Below are 17,712 nucleotides of genomic sequence, written 5' to 3'. Positions count from 1 at the left end.
AACTGATTACATGTAATCTGGATTACGTAATCAGATTCCAAAAATTAAGTACTTGTAATCAGAGTAAGTTACATTTTAAAATACTCGTAATCAGACTACAGTTACTTTTTTATGGATAACATGATTACATATTATTCACACAATAGCAATAAATTATTCATAAATCATTGATTCTCCCTAATTTCTATTTTTCATCTTTTAAATATTCGTTTCTAAAATAGCCTACCGATTATAGACATATTATATATGTATATATTGTCCAGTTTTGTGGACATTCACACAAAGATCAGTCATAAGTCGGGTGGCGATTGCATTTGAACACTGGATTTACAAAAATCATTTCAGGTTTCAGAAGGGTTTCAACATTGCATCAACTACTGATGAACACATTCATTTTTATTTGACTTATTACTCTGTAGGTTTTTTAACCATGTATTATTAATTATAACTAATTAAAATGCACATATTCACGTTATGTCTTAGTTACATGTAATGCAGGCATTACAAAACTTTGTCATCTAAACCTTATTCACCAAATATATTTGCTTCAAGTACCCCTTAGATTTTAAAACAAATATTTCAATAATTAAATACATTTGCATGCTCACGGTTTCTTTGATGTTGATTAATGATCACATTGCATGCAGGTAAATAAAAATATTTCATCTTTTTTTAGTAAGTGTTTTATTTAAAACAAAGACTAGAAATGCAAAGACGGTTCTGTACTTATGAATGGGAGAAACCAAGCACGTTATGACTCCACATGCGCATTGGCTGGTCTAGCCTGAAAAATAAGCTTTTTGAACGCTATTTGAGCATAAGAAACAACATTCATGAGGCAATTAATTTCAGATTTTTGTTGCTGATTTGACATTTTGAGTTCAGTGAGAAGTTTTTGAGATTTCAGGATTCCCCCATTCATTAAGATAGGTCTTGTACGAGCTGCCCGGAGGCGTTGCAAATTAAATATGGCCACCAAATGAAGAGACTTTCCTCGAAAGGGAGTTCAAATAATAATAATAATAAAAAATAAAAAAGAAAGAAAAAAAAGAAAGAAAGGGAGTTTGTTTTAAAATTACTTATTTTCATTTAATTTTTTTATGATTTAATTAATTGTCAGCTTTTCATTAAACTCACAACACCCCTGCAGTTCCTTTACGAACCCTAGTTTGGGAAACCTTGATGTAATATAATGTTTAATGCACTTCATGTTGTAAATTACAATGAATGGAACAAGTTTTCTTACTCTTTGCATTTTTTCCATCATTATGGTACAAGATACTGCTATTTAAATCAATGTGATAAATGAGTTAAATCAAAAGTAATCTAAAAGTAATCTGATTATATTACCTAAAATGTGTAATGTAACGGATTACGTTACTGACTACAATTTTTGTCATGTAATCTGGAATCAGTAACGGATTATAATTTGTAAGTAATCTACCCAGCTCTGTATATATATACAGTGGGTACGGAAATTATTCAGACCCCCCTAAATTTTTCACTCTTTGTTATATTGCAGCCATTTGCTAAAATCATTTAAGTTCATTTTTTTCCTCATTAATGTACACACAGCACCCCATATTGACAGAAAAACACAGAATTGTTGACATTTTGCAGATTTATTAAAAAAGAAAAACTGAGATATCACATGGTCCTAAGTATTCAGACCCTTTGCTGTGACACTCATATATTTAACTCAGGTGCTGTCCATTTCTTCTGATCATCCTTGAGATGGTTCTACACCTTCATTTGAGTCCAGCTGTGTTTGATTATACTGATTGGACTTGATTAGGAAAGCCACACACCTGTCTATATAAGACCTTACAGCTCACAGTGCATGTCAGAGCAAATGAGAATCATGAGGTCAAAGGAACTGCCTGAAGAGCTCAGAGACAGAATTGTGGCAAGGCACAGATCTGGCCAAGGTTACAAAAACATTTCTGCTGCACTTAAGGTTCCTAAGAGCACAGTGGCCTCCATAATCCTTAAATGGAAGACGTTTGGGACGACCAGAACCCTTCCTAGAGCTGGCCGTCCGCCAAACTGAGCTATCGGGGAGAAGAGCCTTGGTGAGAGAGGTAAAGAAGAACCCAAAGATCACTGTGGCTGAGCTCCAGAGATGCAGTCGGAGATGGGAGAAAGTTGTAGAAAGTCAACCATCACTGCAGCCCTCCACCAGTCGGGGCTTTATGGCAGAGTGGCCCGACGGAAGCCTCTCCTCAGTGCAAGACACATGAAAGCCCACATGGAGGACTCCAAGATGGTGAGAAATAAATGGTGCCAGCATCATGTTGTGGGGGTGTTTTTCCGCTGCAGGGACAGGACGACTGGTTGCAATCGAGGGAAAGATGAATGCGGCCAAGTACAGGGATATCCTGGACGAAAACCTTCTCCAGAGTGCTCAGGACCTCAGACTGGGCGAAGGTTTACCTTCCAACAAGACAATGACCCTAAGCACACAGCTAAAATAACGAAGGAGTGGCTTCACAACAACTCCGTGACTGTTCTTGAATGGCCCAGCCAGAGCCCTGACTTAAACCCAATTGAGCATCTCTGGAGAGACCTAAAAATGGCTGTCCACCAACGTTTACCATCCAACCTGACAGAACTGGAGAGGATCTGCAAGGAGGAATGGCAGAGGATCCCCAAATCCAGGTGTGAAAAACTTGTTGCATCTTTCCCAAAAGACTCATGGCTGTATTAGATCAAAAGGGTGCTTCTACTAAATACTGAGCAAAGGGTCTGAATACTTAGGACCATGTGATATTTCAGTTTTTCGTTTTAATAAATCTGCAAAAAACTTGATCTTAGCAAATGGCTGCAATATAACAAAGAGTGAAAAATTTAAGGGGTCTGAATACTTTCCGTAACCACTGTATATATATATATATATATATATATATATATATATATATATATATATATATATATATATATATATATATATAATTTTTTTTTTTTTTGCATACAGGCCTATTTTAAATGTTTTTGTTTACTAAAACAGCTGTTATTAAATCTGAACTACAGCAAATATTATTATTAATGTGCTTTAGTGCATATTTAAGCAATAATTGTTAATTTTCTCTGCAGCTTTTTATTTATACTTTTATATATAGGCTATATGCACAAATTAAATTACTGGTTTTATGGCTCAATCCTTTAAAAAGAACCAGGAATCACTGTACTATATTAGGCATACTGATTTTAGATTTTTAGTTATTATAGTCTTTAATAAATAATAAAAAATCTTAATCACAGAGAAAGTCTCTTTTACTCATTAAAAGTGCTCTCGTACCTATTGCACAGATTTACAGCTCTGAGTGATTTATAGGTCCCATAGCATGAACATTTCACTTTATGAGGTTTTTAACATTAATATGAGTTCCCCTAGCCTGCCTATGGTCCCCCAGTGGCTAGAGATGGTGATAGGTGTAAACCGAGCCCTGGGTCTCCTGCTTCGCCTTTGAGAAAATGAAAGCTCAGATGCCCAATCTGGAATCTTCCCTTTATGTCGTCATACGGGGAAAGGTTACCTCCTCTTTCTCTGCTTTGCCCGCCCATGAGAAAATGAGCTACTACCATGCGAGGCGAGCGCAATATTTTATTTTCCTCGTGAGAGACATCATGGCTTGCAAACGAGCGAAGCATGGCAGTTGCTCAGTGTTTGGATGTACAAATGAACACCGAAGTATTCTTTTAGTTCCTTCATCCAAGCCTATGGCTAGCATTAGCTACATGATAATAACTGTAACAGCATACATAAACAAACCAAGTAAAGTACCGTATCCAGACACAATGTTTTAAACTATAAACAATGTTTTTAAACATTCGGAGACGTCCTGCTGTAGCCGCTGAGTTGCAACTTCTTCATCAGGTGCTTCTCCATCCGGATCAGATTCTGTTTCAAACTGAAAAGCTTGAACGACTGTGTGTCTACGAGCCATTGTGATACATCCACGGTCAACATTAGCGCATGGTAGCGCAAGCTGGTTAAGGCCACACACCCACCCTCCACTTTGCCCCGCCTCTCTCCTCCTCATTAGCATTTAAAGCTACAGACACAGAAATGGCACGTCCTAAAGAAAGCTCATTGTGGGACTGGCTCGCAGTGGCTGAAATTCTGCACCAAGGCTGAATTTCGGGAAAGAGACTTCAGATACAGTACTAGGGACCACTTAGGCCTATATAAAAGCATCCAAAAAGCAGCATGTCATGGGACCTTTAATATTCGATAGTTATGCAGGTCTATATGGGTACAATGATTGAGTGTTAATAACTGAATCTAAATTCATCCCGTACACAGATTAAAACACACACACACAATGAGGGTGTGGATACATAAATAATTGGATTTTTAATATCTGATGTCACGGACACTTGTCACGGAAACTGTAAGAGAATCAATATAGGCTCAAATATTTTATTAAGACATAAACAAGGAAACATTGAGCTTGCCATGAAAACATTTTATTAGCACTTTATAACCTACAAGTTTGTGACGCTTTGAGCAACTTTGGCTATAACTCATCTCTTTAAACAACAAAAAACGGTTGCGCGTTAAAACGTAAAATCAGCCGCTTATGTTCGTGTTTGTCCAGCTCTAAAATAGCCTACAGTAAATTATCAGAATTTGCGTATAAAATCCCAGCTTAGTGCTGATCCGCAGCCTGCCGATCCTCAAGGAATTATTAATCAAACGCTATTCAGCCTGAAGAACCCGGAGGTGCTGTCATCAAGAGTTTATTTGTAAACGACTTCATCTGACTAAAGTTACCATGGTTACTAAACAGATAATAATTAAGATAGGCCTATGATTCTAGAGTTAGCACATAATATTTCTGTAATATGGCCAAATTAAATACAAAATAGTACACAAAGGAATGCGCATGCTCGAGTCTACACCAATAAGATTTGCCGTGTTATAAACCAATGGAATTGGGGGTGGGCGGAGTGACACGTGTCGCCCCACCCCAATGTGTCGCCCCGCCCCAGTCGTCCAGATTGCACTCTGGAGTACTTGGTTGAACCGGCACCGACGCCATGTCACTGTCACGTGTGGCATCAAAGTACGGCAATAGCGGCGGTTTCTCAAATGGAAGGCTGCATCCTCCGGAGGTCGCATTTGTAGGCTGCATACGTCATAAAGAAGATCATAATTTTGAATATTAACAGTTATAAATTTGACCATTATTCTTAGTTAAGTATAAATTGTTGTAATATGCTTTTGACTCGCGAATATAATGCTCAGTTAACTGAAATAAACCAGGCTTGATGTCGTATGCAGCCTACAAATGTGACCTCCGGAGGATGCAGCCTTCCGTTTGAGAAATGGCCAGCATTTCGAGAGCAGCCAGTGTCATGAGAAATCAAATCCACCCTCGAAATCCGGTCCCATTAGGACCCAAAGCTCAAATGACTTTTAATAGGTACTCTCTTCAGTGCCTGATTACAATTCCTACAAAATTATGTTATGATAAATGCTGTTTAAACTACGTTACAATGATAATTAATGTCTGTATTAGTTATCTTATGTACTAGCATAGCATACAGATACCTGATTAGCTGCATAGCTTATTTTATACATGAATTTGCGCTTATCCTACATGCATTCACAATTTTTTTTTTTTTTATTATGTGTTAAATTAAGTGTTAAATGTCAAATGTTTTATTTTAAAAATAAAACTAATTAATGATTTTAATTTTTTTCACTTAATAGGATATTATTACTTTTATTTATTAATTATCAGTTATTCAAGTGTAAGAAATTACATTTAATTTGTTTCATTATGCACTATTTTGTTCTATTATGCACTATATAATAAGCCATACGTTTTTACATTAATATCTTTATGCATTTATTTAGGCAATGGGATCACTCGGGGTCCTAAGCGGACCCGATTTCGAGGGGGCACTCGATTTCTCATGACACCGGTTCAAGTCGGACAAATTTTCTAACCGGCATGCACTTCTTCAAGTCGTCCGCCGATCGGTTTTCATGGCGCTGCATGAAGTCGAACACACCTATTGAGTATTGAGACAGAACTGCAATTTTTGGTAGACAATAAAATAATTTATTTACATTATTTATAAAATAATTTATACGTAGTATATGTAGCTGTATCAGTGTTGTTTTTAAAAGATAACATCCGCTAATATTTGAGGATTAATTTGGTCAGCTATCCTTACCTGCCTTGTTAACATATTTTAGGCTGAAGTTACCATTGTAAACGTCCATCAAAGCTTCCCAATGTGCATACTATCCACCCTATCTGCCCTAAATAGTATTGAAAATTACTACTATCACATATAATTTAGGATGGATAGTATGCATATTGGGACGCAGGCCATGTTATATGATATCAGTATTTAATTTTCTGAGTTGTGCTGTGGCAAAAATAGCAACAGGTAGCGCCAGTAGCTCACAGAGTGCAACCATTTTACGTCATCAAAATAATGGCGCCCCCCATAGTCCAAAATATGTATTAAACGATGTGAATTTTTTTAAAATAACATAAATCTTACATGGGTTTTCTACTACAGATTTCAGTAAGAGACATCATTTACGTTATATTAAGCCATACAAGGGATACTCAGGGATCCCTTTAACTGAACGTGATTCTGCACAGAAGCCCTGATCACCTGGTGACACCACTGTTATTGGAGTTTGCCTTCAACATCATCAGGATTCTGTCGTCATATAACGGCAGCTAGAGGTGTTCCATATCTGTCATTGTACAGTAATTGTTAATATAGTAATTGTTGCTTAATTGACGTGCAAACTGACTGACTATGTTGCTTTGCAAAAGCAAAAACAAGCCTTTACTGCAAAAAATAAATAGTTGAGAAAATAAATAAAAAAATAAACAAGACAACATGATGCAGTAAGAGTTTTGAGTTGTCTCAAATTGTTTTTTAAGTTCTTCTCGTTAAAGATACTTTGTTTAGCCAAAGTAAATTAGTTTGTTCATGCAATACTGATTGTCTTATTTTGCTAATAGAAATATTGTTGTCACAGCAACTGAAACAACAATTACTGTTGTAGAGGTAATTATATAATTTTAATAAAATAATTCTATTTCCTGGTTGAAAAATAAAGAATTTGTAAAAAGATTCATTTTTACATCCGATCCACTGATTTTGTCACCCATTTCTATGTGTGCTTTGTGCAAATCTGTTCAAATATGTATCAACACTGTGTCCTTCCAAGTTTCTTTCCCATTTTAAACATCTTAAGAGTTATTTTTTTATTACTGCTGTTGCCTTCTGTTTACTATGGGATTTTAAGGTACTGTACTTTTATTAAAACAATATATCATGAGAAAAACTCTATACATTTTGTTTTTTTGACAAAGGAATAAGCTGCTTTAAAAATGTAATAACCACTTTTGATATAGTATTATTCGTACAGTTTTTTTTTTTTTTTTTGTAATTATGTATTTTAATATTGTACTTTGTTTGTGTGTGTTATTCGACTTAAAAGTCTAGCACAATGTTTAGTGGACTTTACACTCTTATTGCTCATTATATGCTGTATCAAATGAATTAACAGGTATTTAGGATTCAAAAATGTCCTTCTTGTTACCTCACTGTGAAATTTTTGATAATCAAATATAGTATAAGAGGGACAATTAGGATTTTATGTAGGCCTACTGTGTGTTGTTCCACTGTATATTTAAACATATATCTTAATAAATTACGTTGTCTGCTTCATAAGTTTAAAAAATCTTTCCTTTGATCACCAATGATTGATCATGAACTTTTTACATACATACATGTGTGTATTTTATTCACATCTTTTTATTAAATGTGTGTTGTTGTTGTTGTTGTTGTCTCTGTGTACTGGAAGCTTTTGACACCAAAACAAATTCCTTGCATGTGCAAACATACAGTATGTGCATGTGCATTAGCTGGTCTAGTCAGGTTTCTATGGGAAATTTGGCTCTTTCATTTAGAAGGTGCAACTATTCCTCCATATTGCGCGTTACAGTTTCTCCCATTCATAAGTACAGAACCGTCTTTGCATTTCTAGTCTTTGTTTTAAATAAAACACTTACTAAAAAAAGATGAAATATTTTTATTTACCTGCATGCAATGTGATCATTAATCAACATCAAAGAAACCGTGAGCATGCAAATGTATTTAATTATTGAAATATTTGTTTTAAAATCTAAGGGATACTTAAAGCAAATATATCTTGTGAATAAGGTTTAGATGACAAAGTTTTGTAATGCCTGCATTACATGTAACTAAGACATAATGTGAATATGTGCATTTTAATTAGTTATAATTAATAATACATGGTTAAAAAACCTACAGAGTAATAATTCAAATAAAAATGAATGTGTTCATCACACACAAGACTTTGTGATGAATGACAGTGAGAACTCATATAGGGTGAGCTAACCATGCTAATGAGGCACAGGTACAAACAATGAGTGCTGATGAGACTGTGCAGAGGATTATGGGTTAAGGAAGGGATACGTATGGCGCTACTATCAATACAGTGTAATTTTTGTCACACTGTACAACAATAATTACTATTTTTTTTCATTATTGTAAGAGGTAGGTTTAGGGTTGGGGTAGGTCTAATAGGTAGAACATGAATTTCATTGTTCATTTCCGGTCGGAGCTGTATCCCTTCTAGCCACAACCTTTAAGAGGAATTAAATCCTTGAAGGAGTGGCAGTCGTCTGGGATGGAGTGCCCTCTGGTGGGTATCAAGGGCACTCCAGCTGGTGATCATGACCCATATAGAGGGGTAAAAAAAAGAACATATTAATAAATAATAAATATAATATTAATATTAATGATATAAATATACTAATACAACAATGTTAATTAAAATAAACCATTATAAAAATGTTATTTATAACACCATTAAGGTCTTATATGGAACTTTCAAATTTGCTTCTTTATGGTACCTTATTAAAAAAAGGTTCTATTTACCACCAAAAAGGGTTTTGCTATTGCTACAAGCCAAATAACCCTTTTCTGGTACTGTTTAGAACCATGTTTCTGAAATATCTCTAAATATGATATACAGTTACATCTAAATATATTTACAGCTACAGTGTAGCTGTGAATACACACTGATAGGGTGAGCATCTTCCTTCATCTTCCTGTATATTCAGTGATTTTAACTCGTACTAATGTTTTCATTCTTTTAGACTTGTCTAAATATAGCCGAGTGATTTCACAGCACCAGTGACAGTCGGTTTATTTTCACCTCATATTTTTGTGGTTTTAGTTGCATGATCTTAATGCAGTCAGTCAGGAAATCATTATTGTTCTTTGCACGACACTGTTGTGAAACCACTTGTTCTGAAACTATGAGAACAGTAGTGTTTGAAGAGGTTTAGCGTTAGTAATGATTAGGTTTTCTACCAGAAAATTCACAGCACATGATTTCTTATTTTTACTGATGTTTATTTGATTGTAATTCTCAACAACACGTAACACGTTTAACATTTAAAACATTTTAATCAATGTTTATGTGGCATAAAAGAGATGACTTTTATATTTGCTCTTACTTTCTCTTATAGCTTATATCTACATAGTAATGCTTCTCTAGATAAATATATAATGTATAAATATAGTCGAATGATACTCAAGCATGTTTCCTTCTTCAAGCATATGTTCTTTTTGAGCTCATTCTCTACATATAAACCTGCAGTTGTGTAAAACATTATGCATGTTAATTTAATAAATGCTGCATTAAAGAAAGAGGCAGTAGCAACATTTTGCTGTTTATCTGAATATCACTGACAATATTCAGATTAGCTTTTCTAAAGTGTAAGTAAATCTGGTCAACAGGAAAAACATCTGAGCCACAGTTTCTGTTTTAATTTGTGGTGATCTACAGCGATGCAAAGCAAATCTCGGAATATATTGAGTTAGACTGTGAAATAAAGCAGAAATAGAAGTTATTTAGCTGATTTGTGATGAATCAGAGATGAGCGTTTTTTGGCTGCGGCCCAACCTTTCTGCCAACCGCGATAGTGAATGATTCCTCCTGCAATGACTGTAGCCAGAAAAAACACAGCAATAGCCAGACCAACACCACCGAACATCAATGCTCTCTCTTTCGTAGTCACTTCTTCTTCAGACAGACAGAGACAGAAGAAATATTCAGATTTGCAAACAGAAAATGTTATATAATAACTAGAATTAGTGCTGTATCTCAGTAGAGGTAGAACATGAAAAACTAAATGAACAACCAACATGTTACCTGCGATGTCAACTTCTTTTGGCTTTTCTGTTACAAATAGACCTGTAAATATATGATCAGTTAATCAAACACAAACACACACACACACACAGTAAAAACTGATTTTAGTTGAATGTGGGAGAGTGGGTTAAAATGAGCTGCTGTAATCTTTAAATGTGCTCATGTGCTGATAAATCCATATATCTCAAAACAAATGTCTATGAAGATAAGATGGGAAAATCTGTTACCCTCGATCTCTAGTCTGATGGGTTTGTCAAAGAACATCTCTGGAGTGTTTTTCTTTGCTCCACAGGAATAAATGCCTGAATCTGACTCTGTTACTCCTAAAATATTTAAAGAGACTGTGGTGATCAATGTGTCTGTAATAATTTTCAGTCGAGTAATGTTTTGATTGTAGTTGGTCAGGAGAGTATTTCCCGTTTTGTCTTTCTTCACAGAAATCAGTAGAATGTGTTCTTCTGAATTGAGGTGATACCAGGCGACTTCATATCGGCTTCTCATGCTGCAGTTCAGACTGATGTTTGCTCCCTTCTGAACTCTTAGCAGATCAAAAGATCCTTGTACACCTAATAAAACATTGATAATAGCAGATCCTTTTAGACCATATTAAAAATAATAGCTATTGTATTTGTGGTTGATATGTTAATTTCGTAATATTTGAAATGGAATATATTTACCAATGGACGTGACTGGAATAATCCAATAAGAAAATACACAGAAGAAGAAAATAACTTTCTCCATCGTGTCTGTCATTTGTAACGGTGTCAATCAAACTAAGGTTTCAGCACAATGCAGAGACTAAAACCACTAGGTGTTTCCACTTCCTTTCTAGAGAATTATAAAGCATTGTACAATCTCTGTTTCAGTTCAACTAATTATTGCATCAAACTTCTGTGAGCTGTATAATGAAAATCCTCAGCATATTTCCCAGCGTAGTTTATGGATGTTGTCTATATTAGCTTGCATTGACACTTGGCTTAGAAAACTTGGCTAATTGTGAGTAGATTTGTGAGGCCATGCTTTTGCTTTTCTTACTTAGATTTTTTGCCTTGTTTCCAGCCAAAATATCTAAAAATTCTTAAATCAAGAAGGATTTTCTAAACATGTAAAAATTAATTCAGAAAATTAATTTAAGTGTGTTTTTGCTTAGAACAAGCAAAATAATCTTGTTTTCTGTTTGAAATAAGATTATTTAGCTTGTTCTAAGCAAAAACTCACTTAATTTTGACATTTTTTTTTTTTTATGAAAACAAGACAATAATTTTTCAAGGTTTTTTTTTTTTTTTTTTACAATATTAGCTCTATGAACAGCCACAGAGACCATACGTTTCATAACTTCAGAACAGCTCACATGTTGTTATTTTTTTTAACTGAAGGAGGAAGTCATTGTTTTCTGAGATAATGTCAGACAGGAAGCTTACCCTGCAATTTTGAACAAGCCACAACCGCTTAGTCTTTTAACACCAACAGTGATAAAGGAAAGTCTCAAAAATGTTAAAGCATTTATTAAGATGTTTAAATATGCAGACAGGAGAATGGAATTACATTACAGAAAATCGTAATGTTCCCTCCCTGAGAAAAGTGATGTTAAACATGAGTAGAACAAACCTGAAACAAAACAGTCAGTGATTAAGTTTGATGCATCAAATACTGTAGGCATTGACTTACTGTAATGATGAAGAACAGTGTCTCACGTTTAATTCACATTTATCATTTTAAAGGCATTACTGTTGTGCTGGACGCTTGTAGAGTTTCACCCATATTCATTTAATCCTACAATAATTAACATTTCACAGATGCTTTAGTGTTTGATTTGCAGTATTCAATCACCGTAGTCACAAACAACAAATTACTGAACTCAGAAGAGAGTCACGTTATAAAAAAACTTCACAGTCACATCTTTTTAGTACTACATATACGGCTCTGCACAATGTTTAGAGCACTTGGTTTTGATCCCTAATAATATTAGCCTGATCTGATTTTTATAGTTGGATCAAAGTGAGAATAAAATTATTTTTTAAACTAAACAACAGTGCAAAAATTGTACCTTTAGGGGTTCACCAGCTTGTGACTGGGCAGTGCCCACAAAGGGTCACCTTTGTACTTTCTTTACCCCTAGAGCAGGGATAGGCCTTAAAAAGTCTTCAATTTAATTGTTACAAAAAGTTTAAATTATAAGAGGTCTCAAATTTGGGGACGGAAAGACAAGAATTGCTATATGGATTAATAAGACGATTAAACTTCAAAAGGCTATGATTTCACTGAATAAATATGAGCACTGCATGTTTCAAAGTGGGGTGCTGCTGCTTTGTGTTCAGCCGTTACCGGGGAAACCGCTATATTCTCCAATTCTGAAAGTGAAACCTGCTGCCAGAGAACGAATATGCATTTTCAATAAGCCCGTCTGCTATTTTTGCTACATATTTTTAAATGTGGACCAGTGGATCAGCAAAAAGTTAATGCATTATAAAAATCTAAACAATTAAGTCATTAAGATATATTTATATTATTATATTAATTAATTGATACTTTTGACTCATCCCTTTTCTTAAAAAATGTTTAAAGGCTGAAATGTGAAGTGCAGATCTTAAAAAGGTCTTTAAACGTCTTAGAATTGATACTGAAAATCCTGCAGATACCAGGTTATTTTATGGTACCATTTGGAATAACTTTTTTTTTTTTTAAAGCCCTTTTTAACTGTCCTCTTAGGTTGTTTTGAGAATGTTCTGTAGGCCACTAATAAAAAAAAAGGACCTCTGTACATTTGTTTGTTGCAAATTTACAGACAATGCAATTGAGATGTTTACATTGACTTGTTGGGTAATATTTCTGTCAACTGACAACAAAGTTTCCCTTCTGAACTAGCGTAACTGCACAAGTTTTATAGTTAATCAAATCTTTAAAATTTTTAAATTAAAACTAATTACACTAATTATACTTTCATTTATTTCAATAAAAAGGAAATTGAGTAAGACGGTGTAAAATTTGTGTGGACGTGGATTAGTAATCTGGCCCCTTGGTATAAAAGAGAAAAAATGCTGGCCCTCGTCACTATCAAAGTTGCCCATCCCTGCCCTAGAGGGATCATAATAGTACCTTAGAGTAGTAATATGTATCCATAAAAGGATGCTCCACCCTAACCCTATCATTTTCAGATAATGTTCTTTTTTGTTTGCCAAATAACCCTGTGTATGTGTCCACCCCAGCAACTCCCACCCACCCCCGAAAAAAAGTTCAGGCTCAGGATGTTTTTTTTTTTTTTGCTTTAACCCCTGATTGATGCATCCCTAATTATATCTGTATATACACAAATAACTGATAAGAGTCCAACAGCCTTTCCCAATTTGTATCACTGCACTTGCTAAAGTTACTGTATTTCTCTCAGCGAATGTAATATCAGATGCCCAAATCCACTATAATTTTAAAAATAATGCTGTTTTGTGTCACATAATGTACTTTTAACAGTTTCTTAGGCAAGAATGTACTTGTTTGTACTTCAAATATGCAGGGTTTTTTTTTTTTTTTATAAAGATAACGTCTATATGACAGTTTGCTTCAACATTTTCAGAGACGTGAGCTCGAGCAGTTCAGCGACTGTTCAGCGCTCATGAACCTGCCAAGAGATATATTGATAGATTCATATGGGGTTCAGGTCAGGCGAGCTGGCTGGCCAATCAAGCACAGTAATATCATGATCAGTAAACCACTTGGAAGTGGTTTTGGCACTGTGGGCAGGTGCTAAAGTCCTGTTGGAAAAGGAAATCAGCATCTCCATCTACAGACTGATCTTAATATTATGGTATGTTTCCCAAAAGCATCGTAACTTAAGTAGCACTTGAAAATCATCGTAGATCTACGAGTGCTCTGGAGTAATCGTAAAGCCCTACATGCATCGTAAGAAGACGCAATTATGAGGTCACCTGCAAGACAATTGGCAGATTACACCTTTAACTTTATTCAAGTGCAGTGTGATTATAATTAAAGTTTTTGATTGTACTTTATTCACTTTAGTACTCGTTTTATATATATATATATATATATATATATATATATATATAATGAAATTAAATAATTAAAAAGGGCAGAAAACAAACAACAACAACAACAAAAAAACATCTAAATTAAATGACTGAACAAAAAGCAGCATTAGGTTAACATCTCAATAAACGAGTGTGTACTACAAATATGACCTATTCTATAAATTGACATTTCAGCACTTGACCAACAGATAGCGACTCCTAAGTAGCACTTAAAGCAGATTGTGTTAAGTGCATTTTTTGTGAAACGCATGTGAAACAATAATGAATGTTCGTAAAATGACTCGTAGAAAACGCTCGTAAGTGCTAAGATCAATCGTTATCGAGAAACCCGGCCCAGTTCTTTTTCTCTGTAGCCTAGGTAAGATGCTTCTGACATTGTTTCTGTTTCAGAAGTGGCTTGGTAGCTCTTTTCCTGAAGACGTCTGTGTCAGACTGTGTCTCAGCGTCTTGTGTTTCCCCTCCTCTCGTGTCCTTATTTAGAGTTCCTGTCCTTGTCCTAGTTTTTGTCTTCATTAGTTAATCAGTCCCCAGCCCTGTGTCATTAATTATCTCGTATTCTTAAGTCCTGTGTTCCCTCTCCTCTGTGTTCGGTCTTGAATGTCAATAGTTGTGATTGTCATAGTGTATGTTAATATGGTTATTGGAAATAAAGTCGTTCTTCCCGTAGTTCCTACGTCTCCACGTTTCCCTGGCAACAACAGCGTGACAGAAGACCGAACCAAAACCAACACCGAATAAATGGAATTCGCCGCTCCCATCCAAGCCCGTTGACAGAGAGTATGGCAAGCCTGCCGCCAGAGAGTATGGCAAGCCGGCAGTGCCTGCCCCTCGCAAGTGCCCGCTAGTGAATCCGCTGGTCCCGTCCAGCTCCGTGCTTCCAGAGCGCCTCCCAGTGCCTGCGCCACGAAGGCGCCTCCCTATCTCCGTGCTGTCAGAGCGCCGCCAAGAGCCTGCTGCCCCTGATCGCCAGCCCAACACCTCAAATTTCCCCAAGAAAATTTTTTGGGGGGGCGTAGTAGAGCTCCTGCCATAGAGTCCAAGGCTGGGGCCGAGGTCTCGGAGGCAGACCCGCCGTGGCCTCCTGAGTCCCTGGATCCGCTCTGGAGGCCGTCCATCCCGGTAATCCCTCTAATCATCAAAATGAAAACAACAACAACAAAAAAACAAAAACCTTTTGAAATGTTTTACTTTTCATGTAATGAATCTAAAATATATGAAAGTTTCACTTTTTCAAATAAGTTACAAGAAAAAATTATCTTTTTCACGATATTCAAATTTTTTGATTAGAATAAATCTAATTTTTTGATTAGAACCTACAAATTGTACTCCGTTACTGATTCCAAATTACATGACTTTGTGGCTGTTTATTTGTAATCAGTTGTGTATTTGTGTTTATAATTATTATTATGTGAATATTTACATTTTAATTTATGGACTATTTTGTTTTGATTATTGTACACCTGTTGGCTTTAGAAATGCATATATAACCTCATGTGGGCAGGGTAGAGGAAATTAGAAGGTAAAAATGTGCAGTGGGGTAACATTTTTTTGACCACTTCATTATTCACTTGCTGAATTAATTTACTGAATTTTCGTTTTGTTTGAAATATGAATTGAATTTGGAAATGCTTTTTATTTAAGAATATTCCATTTAATAAATTAATTTAAAAATGAGAACAGCACGTGGAGTGGAGTGTGTGCAAAAATAATCCCTGGTCCCTGAATCCATGATGACTAACATAATCATGATGAGTAACGTAATCCTTTACATTAAACATTTTACTATCAAAAAGACTACTTTTAGATTACTTTTGATCTAACTCATTTATTGCATTGATTTCAATAATATCATATTGATATAAAAATACAAAAAGAAAGAAAATATATTAAATAATACAACTTATTCAATATAAGATTCTGCATCTTACATAAGTACATATTACACAACACAGGAAGTATAAAATGGGTTTTACTAATTCACCCATATGTACTCAATGTAATCCTGGTACTCTAGACACTTACCTCCATTCCTTATGGTATTGCACTCCTGTTCAGAATTTTTGGTTGGGGGTTATAGAGAAATTGCACGTTACTTGATAAAGAAATACCAGTTTCTCCATTGTTCTGTTTGTTAGGATTAGGTTTGGGGATAGATGTTGCATCACATTATGTAAAATTGGTTTATATTGCCCTGATTCTGGCAAAGAAAGCTATTCTCCAACACTGGAAAACTAAGCAATCTTTAAATATTAACCATTGGTTAAATTTATTATTAGAGCACATAGTAATGGAACGGATGGCTGCTCTATATAGGAAGAATATTAGGTCATTTTTTGGAATTGTGGTCACCTTTTATTAATTTCTTTGGACTGGAGGAGTGATCATTATATGTGTGTGAAGATAACTTTGGGTAGTTAGAAATATCTGTTGAAGGCAGGATTTTATATCCTATAAATCTATGTAATTTCTGAACTATTATGTGAACTGTGAAATTGGCATCATGTGTCTCATGTGTCTCTATGTTATTTTATGTTTATATATATATATATATATATATATATTGTGCAGTGATGTTAAATGTATCTGAATAATAAAGAAAAAAAAAAATGAAAACTGAATGTGTATAAACAGAAGGCTATTTTAGATAGAAAAAACTGAAAGATGAAAAATAGGAATTAGGGAGAATCAATCAATTATGAATAACAAGTAATCACAATAACAAACACAACCAGAGCCAGAACAACCGGATACACTCCAACTGAGAAACAGGTCATGTGACTGATGTGAAACTGTAACACAATGTAATTTTGTCATTCTGCAGGGTTTAAAATATGTCGATGTTTATATTTTGTAGTCAGACAACAATGCAGAGACACTAAACCACAAATTCTCAAAGTCTTCATGTCAGTTCAAGTGTTGCATTCCCAATTTGATTTATTGTATCAAAACACTGTGTGCAAAGTATTGAACATCCTCATGATTTCCCAGTGTAGTTTCTAATGGATGTGCTCTATTAGCTTGAAATATATTTGGCAAACATTAGAGTCCAGACATCACTATTCCAGGGTTCATACTGTAAGCCCTATGAACAGCACCTGAGATGTGATTTTGATTAATTATTATTGTTTATCATATTACATAAAAAGTACTTTGCAAAAATGTATAAATACAAGTCATGTCTCTTCTTTGTTTACATGCCACAAGTTGAAATTGTGCATGTAACTTCACACAGACAGCAGGTCTATATCAGTCTCATATTAACACATGTCATGTTTAAGGATTCATTCTGGCTAAACTTTCATAATAATACACGTTTTCTGGTGAATTGTTTTTTAAATTTTGTTATCTGTTTTAAAAAAGGTAATTTGATTAATATAAAATATATATGTTTATGTATACTCATACAGTATAGAAAATCTTAATTTTCCCTCTTATATCCTA

At 34.9% G+C, this 17,712-nt stretch overlaps 1 protein-coding gene across 2 annotated transcripts; it reads right to left on the bottom strand.

Moving 5' to 3' along the window:
• Window positions 1–9,418: 9,418 nt before the first annotated feature.
• Window positions 9,419–11,045, bottom strand: LOC131526113 (uncharacterized). Of its 2 annotated transcripts, none has more exons than XM_058754223.1 (4): window positions 10,909–11,045; window positions 10,459–10,797; window positions 10,232–10,273; window positions 9,419–10,102 (listed from the first exon to the last, which is right to left on the bottom strand). In XM_058754223.1, exons 1-4 carry the CDS (start codon window positions 10,982–10,984, stop codon window positions 9,927–9,929), a joined length of 633 nt encoding a protein of 210 aa, XP_058610206.1. In that variant the 5' UTR covers window positions 10,985–11,045; the 3' UTR covers window positions 9,419–9,926. The 2 variants fall into 2 exon arrangements, with proteins under 2 accessions (XP_058610206.1, XP_058610207.1); XM_058754224.1 differs by having other exon boundaries at window positions 9,419–10,099.
• Between the last annotated feature and the right edge of the window lie 6,667 nt (window positions 11,046–17,712).

Source organism: Onychostoma macrolepis, chromosome 19 (genome assembly GCF_012432095.1).
Source record: "Onychostoma macrolepis isolate SWU-2019 chromosome 19, ASM1243209v1, whole genome shotgun sequence".
NCBI classification, from domain to species: Eukaryota; Metazoa; Chordata; class Actinopteri; order Cypriniformes; family Cyprinidae; genus Onychostoma; species Onychostoma macrolepis.
This window is presented reverse-complemented; position numbering and strand designations above follow the sequence as displayed.